This window comes from Balaenoptera acutorostrata, chromosome 9 (genome assembly GCF_949987535.1).
Source record: "Balaenoptera acutorostrata chromosome 9, mBalAcu1.1, whole genome shotgun sequence".
In the NCBI taxonomy this organism is placed as follows: Eukaryota; Metazoa; Chordata; class Mammalia; order Artiodactyla; family Balaenopteridae; genus Balaenoptera; species Balaenoptera acutorostrata.
Window position 1 is genome coordinate 73648563 of NC_080072.1, and position 6486 is coordinate 73655048.

At 43.9% G+C, this 6486-nt stretch overlaps 1 protein-coding gene across 1 annotated transcript; it reads left to right on the plus strand.

The window, feature by feature from the left end:
- Positions 1–963: 963 nt before the first annotated feature.
- On the plus strand, positions 964–1428 carry LOC130708893 (lysine-specific demethylase 4D-like; the record flags this gene model as incomplete). Its single annotated transcript, XM_057553292.1, has 1 exon — positions 964–1428. A coding segment is annotated over one exon (465 nt), but the record flags the coding sequence as incomplete, so codon positions are not given.
- Between the last annotated feature and the right edge of the window lie 5058 nt (positions 1429–6486).

The following is a 6486-nucleotide window of genomic DNA, read 5'->3' on the forward strand; positions in this document are numbered from 1 at the left end:
TCATTCTTTTTAATGGTTGAGTAAAATTCCATTGTATATATGCACCACATCTTCTTTATCCTTTCTTCTGTTGATGGACAATATAGGTTGCTTCCATGTCTCAGCTACTGAAACCGCATTTCCTTTTGCGAGAAATTGCTGAATCTAAGATTCGGTGCCTGAATGAACTGGAAAGCTGGGAGATATTTTTTTAAATTTTAGTTGCTTAGAGTTCAGGTGACAATTGTTGGTGGTGAGTGACATATATGAGAAGTTTTACCGTTGTAGTAGTTAATGCTTATGTTTTATACGATAATGATTCATGTGTATCTCAGCAACTTCAGCTATATCCAGAACAGACCTTGGGATTTGGGAGTTTGAGGCTTATTAATTTAAAACCATAGCATCTGAGGAACATGCCATCTAGAATCTAAATTTTACAATAATGACATTTCATCCAGTCATGAAAAAAAAATTATTTCACAAATATATTGCTTACATGGACTCCAAAGACTCACACAGAACAGGCCCCGTTAAGAAATGGAAAATCGGACGTTGATACCATTGTAATAGCCAGTCCGTCCAACAGGGGGCGAGGGGGAAGGAGGTGTGTTTACTAAATACAGGAAAAGAAAAGCCCTGGCGGTGAGCAAGCATCTCCAGTTTTAGGAAAAAGGTAAAAGTATCAGAGTCAGGCATAGTTGGATTTGGAAAATTTGGAGCGAAAATATTCAAAGAAACGTTTATACTTACTACCAAATTATGGTGTTAAAAATCAATGGCTCCAAAAAAAAAAAAAAAATCAATGGCTCCTTCACCAAATAGGGAAGGGGGGTCGGGGGATGAATTGGGAGATTGGGATTGACATATATACACTATTAAGTATAAAATAGATAACTAATAAGAACCTGCTGTATAAAAAAAATAAATAAAATAAAATTCACAAAAAAAAATCAATGGCTCCCTATATGATGAAAACCCTGAAACCTGGGAACCATTCAGGACCTGCTGGAGCAGGAGTGTGGAGTGGTCATCGAAGGCGTCAACACCCCGTACCTGTACTTCGGCATGTGGAAGACCGCCTTCGCCTGGCACACGGAGGACATGGACCTTTACAGCATCAACTACCTGCACTTTGGGGAGCCCAAGACGTGGTACGCGGTGCCCCTGGAGCACGGCCGGCGCCTGGAACGCCTGGCCAGGGAGCTTTTCCCGGGCAGCGCGCGGGGCTGTGAGGCCTTCCTGCGGCACAAGGTGGCTCTCATCTCGCCCACGGTCCTCAAGGACAACGGCATCCCCTTCGATCAGGTCACTCAGGAGGCTGGAGAGTTCATCGTGACCTTTCCCTATGGCTACCACTCTGGCTTCAACCATGTATTCAACTGCGCGGAAGCCATCAATTTCGCCTCCCTGCGCTGGATCGATTATGGCAAATTGGCCTGGGAATAGGGCTCTGCATGACCTTTGGAAAAATCTGGGTCAGAATAAGGGAGATTTCAGGTGAGCACCCTTAGGAGATTAAAAATGGGTGGTTGGGTGGGGACTCTAAAGGGGTCTATAATTACCAGCTGGGAAGGGAGTTGGAGGTTAGAATAGGAACATTAAGGCCAGAGCTTTGTAAGTTACTGAAATTGTGTGTGTGTGCGTGTCTGTGTGTGTGTGTGTGGCCTTCTGTTTTCCTGAAGCAATATGGAATGAAGACTTTGTTTTCTTGGAGCAGCAAGGAAGTAAGGAGGTGGGGAGACTTTATCTTCCTTTCCAGCCAGGCTTGGACATGGAAGAATAAGATGAGTGTGGCCATGAAGAGGTGAGGAAGATGGGCCGTGTCTCTGGCATGCACTGCAGAGAAGAAAGGAGACTTGGGGAGGTCTGCATTGTCACCAGACTGTGAGGCCACCTTCCCTGGCACCTCTCCAGAGCTGCAGAAGCTTTCCTTCCTCATCATGGCAGAGAGGGTGACTCCCAGGGGAACCTGACTCTGTCCATTATGAAATTTTGTCCTTGGTATGGGAAATTCCAGAAAGGCTATTACTCTGGATAGTAATAATGATCCTCTATTCAGTACTCCTTCCCTATCACCTTCCCTGCAGCCTCTTATTTTCTTTTAATGGTGAAGTAAATAAGTGTTATGCTGTTGATGTGGTTTCGTGTTTTCCCTCCATCAGTCCATCCATGGACCCACTCTGTATGCATATGTGCAAAGTTGAATCTGAAACATGTTGTCTTTCGTAAAGCAAACTTTTCCGTAGTCACTGCTTTGACCTTTCCAGCAGTTACTTAGAGGGGAGAACTGGACTTAGAGTCAGCAGAAACGGCATTCAAACCTGCGCTTTGCTACTTTCTAGTCGTGGGACCTTCAGCAAAAAAATCATCGATTTTCTCTGAGCCAGAATTACAGTGCGAGAGTTTTGTGAAGATGCTGGGGATGTAAATGTGACAGGCATGTAGGAGGTGCTCAGTTAATTTGATGTGCATTCATACACTCTCCTGTCCTCTAGGGCCAGCTCAAGGCCAAGGACATCCGCTCATATTCCTTCTCTGATGCTCAGTTCTACTGTTGTTTTCCTCACCGCCCCCCAGGCTTACACGTTACTTTTATTTTACTTAATAGACTTAATTTTTTCAGAGTAGTTCACAACAAAATTAAGTGGAAAACTTCAGAGGATTCCCACGTACTCCTTCCCAGGCTCCTCCACCATCATCCACAGCAGAAAGGAACATTTGTTACAATCGATGAACCTGCCCTGACACCTCATTATCACCCAGAGTCCGGAGTTTAATTTATGGTTCACTCTTGGTGTTGTACAGTCTATGGATTTGACCAATGTATAATGACATATATCTACACTTATAATACCATACAGAATAGTTTCATTGCCTAAAAATCCTCTGTGCTCTGCCTATTCATCTCCCCCTCCCCCCTCCCCCGACAACCCTTGATCATTTTACTGCTTCCATAGTTTTGTCTTTTCCAAATGACCTCTTTCACGTAATAATATGCCTTTAAGTTCCCTCCACGTTTAGTGGTTTTATAGCTCATTTCCTTCTGTTGCTGAATAATATTCCATCTTATGGTGTACCACCCTTTATTTATCCACTCACGTGCTGAAGGACATCTTGGATGCTTCCAAGTTTTTCTGCAATTATGAATAAAACTACTATAAACATTTGTGTGCAGGTTTTGGTGTGGATGTAAGTTTTCAGCTCATCTGAGTAAATACCAAAGAGTGCAATTGCTGGATTGTGTGGTGAGACTATATTTAGTTTTGTAAGAAACTGCCAATTATTCTTACCCGTAGAAAACTTATCTTTTTTTTTTTGCTCCTGATCTACCTCATGTTTGCACAGAAGGTCACACATAGCCATTTGCAAATTTCACTCCTTGGGGTATTTCTCCTTGTTACAGTGTTACAAAGGCAAGGTAAAGATTTCACAATCAGTCAAGAGCCAGAGGACCCAGCCCTTATTCAGACTCCTACACCAACTTGTTTAGTAGTCTTTCAACAAATCAGGTTTCGATGGCTCTCCACTTGCCAGTTTAGGCAAAATGAGCTCTTAGCCACATTGCACCTCTGTTAGAGTTTGCACATAACAAGTTCAGATCCGGGCAAACATAATTTGTGCTAACTAAATATTACCTAGTATCACTATTACTTAGGACCCAAAGTTGTAAGATGAACATTAGAACCTGTATTTAAACGTAACTTGTAGAGGTTGGAGTTCGGGTCTTGGGACTCCTCTAAGATTTATAAAAGCGTCAGTTATGGATTTGTCTGACTACCTGGCCACAATGAATTATTTATAGAGATTAACCATTACACCAATTCAGTTTCCGTGTGAGTAAGGATTCCTTTCCAGATATTTACAAATAACTTCACCATGATATTTATGTCGTTAGATGGTGACCATATATGGGTTTGGTTTTTTTTTGTTTTTTTTTAATAAATTTATTTATTACTTTATTTTATTTTTGGCTGCATTGGGTCTTCGTTGCTGCACGTGGGCTTTCTCTAGTTGTGGCGATCGGGGGGCTACTCTTTGTTGCGGTGCGCGGGCCTCTCATTGCAGTGGCTTCTCTTGTTGCAGAGCATGGGCTCTAGGCGTGCAGGCTTCAGTAGTTGCAGCACGCAGGCTCAGTAGCTGTGGCTCGTGGGCTGTAGAGCGCAGGCTCAGTAGCCGTGGCGCATGGGCTCAGTTGCTCCACGGCAGTGGGATCTTCCCGGACCAGGGCCCGAACCCGTGTCCCCTACATTGGCAGGCAGACTCTCAACTACTGCGCCACCAGGGAAGCCCCATATATGGGTTTTGAAGTTGCTTTTTCCCCCAATGTTTGTGTTACCTTTCATCACTTTAAATAGGAAACCACAAACAGATGCTAGGAATTGGCTACCGAGATAAGTGGAATGCACGCTGATCTGAGTTGAACAGATCCTGGTGAGGAACAGCCCTTGCCCATCCCGCTCTGCTCACCAGCCTCTCAAACTGAAATGCCTCACAAGCTCCTTGTCATTGACCTGCAGTGATTACAGGGTAATAATGAGACCCTTCTCACGGTTCCTCAGCAAGTGGTGGGTGTTAGGGGGATAAGCAATTTCAGGGAGGACAGAGGAAGGGCAGAACTGAGCCCTGTTGGGCATGGGTAACATGATGGAGGTGCCACTCTATGAAAATGCAACATTTTTGTGGCCAGGTTTCTGGATTTTTCTAGGATCCTGGCATCCAGTATCCTCGTGCCCTAAATGTTCAGGCCCCTCTACCTAACACAGAGCTACATCTAGGCCTGTAGACTTCAGAGAGCATCTTTTCTCTGTCCCATCTCTCAGAGAGCCTCTTCTCAAAAGATTCACATGGTGCCTATATATATGCCTATATATTTCAGGGCCCTTTCACTCACTCACTTATTCATTCATTCATTCAGCACTAAGCACTTACCGTGTACCAGGCACTGTTTGTGGAATTGGGGCACAACAGTGAAAAAGGCAAAGTTTCAGTTCTCCTGGATCTTATATTCCCATTATAAAGAGAGACATAACAAGTCAAGCAGTCATAAGGGCTAGGAGAAAAAATAAAGCAGAGTAAGGGGTTAGAGAGTGACAAGACTGCTATGTCGGAGAGGGTGGGCTCTTGGGAGTGTGGTCTTCGAGTGCGCCCTGTGGACAAGGGAGTGAGAGCATCATTCTAGGCAGAGGGACAACACATGCAAATACCTGCGGTGGGGGCAGCCTTAAGGTGCTCACAGATTAGCAACGTGGCTGGAGGGCAGGATAGAGGCGGCGGGAGCTGAGGCGGGGGGAAGGCACAATATGTCATAACTCAGTTAATGCAAACTCCTCCCACTGAGTGATCGGGGCCATTGGTGTTTTAGGTGAGCTGGGGATGGAGGAATTTGGGGGCCCCAGAGTCTTTGAAAGCACTGATAATTCACAGCCATCCCTGGAAATGGCTCTATCTTTCCTCCCAGAGGCAAATCCTGAGAGCAGAAGGTCTGTAGGTTCTAGTTTCCTGCTGTATCAGCTGACATGTCACGTTTCTGACTCGTATTGAATTAGGTGGGACTTTAACAGACCCAGCAGATCACTGGCATTCATTAAATTGACAACAGCCATCCCAGCTACTTATGAGCAACTCCAAATCAATGCAGTCAATATTTTGGAATTGTGCTGAGGCCCATATTCAAATAATGTGGAGGGCAGTGAAGGAAGCTCCTCAGGAGACATCAGGAGAAATTCTCTGGAAAAACGGCTACCAGGTGAGAGATCAGGTGTCAGAGTTGAATGGGCTATAGATTTAGAATTTGAGGCTATGCACGGGGAATCCTGGCTCCAGATAAGGATAATTTTTAGGAAAGAGCTAGGATTAAGAATTTGCAAAGAAAGAGCTCAGGATCCATTCCCTGGGAATTTCAAGGGTCTATTGCATAAGTTTCTTTTTCCGGAGAAACTCCTTAGTAACCAGGTGACCTAACCTCACCTCTCCTGTGGTATATCACCTTGACTGTACTTACACATGACCGTCTAGGACCCTGAGAACTTTATTAACCTATGGTTTAGCTTATGGATTGAACCAGATTAATACAGTTGATAATTACCTTTCTTGGCTTTCTCTGTTTAGTGAAGACTCAATGAAAATTGTCGACTAAGTGAATGACTTGAAACGACCAATAGAAATGAAAAAAGAGCTAGCATCATAAGAAACACCTAAAATAAATAAATAATTCCTATTATAGTATAATTGCTTCCATGTTAAATGTCTTTTAAAATAAGATATACAGTTCTAAGGTGGGGGTTGAAATAACTTACAGAGCCAGAGAATAAACTCTGTTTCTCTTTTCTGATATGAGATCTTCATTCATTGACGCAACAAATATTGTTAAGCCCCCTCACCGTGCCAGTCTAGTACTACATGCTAAGGGAACATAATATGAAGTTTATGACCTGCTTGGAGACAGACAGGCAATTAGGCAGTTTCACCACGCCACAGCTTCTTCCCAGCTACCATAACCATAGC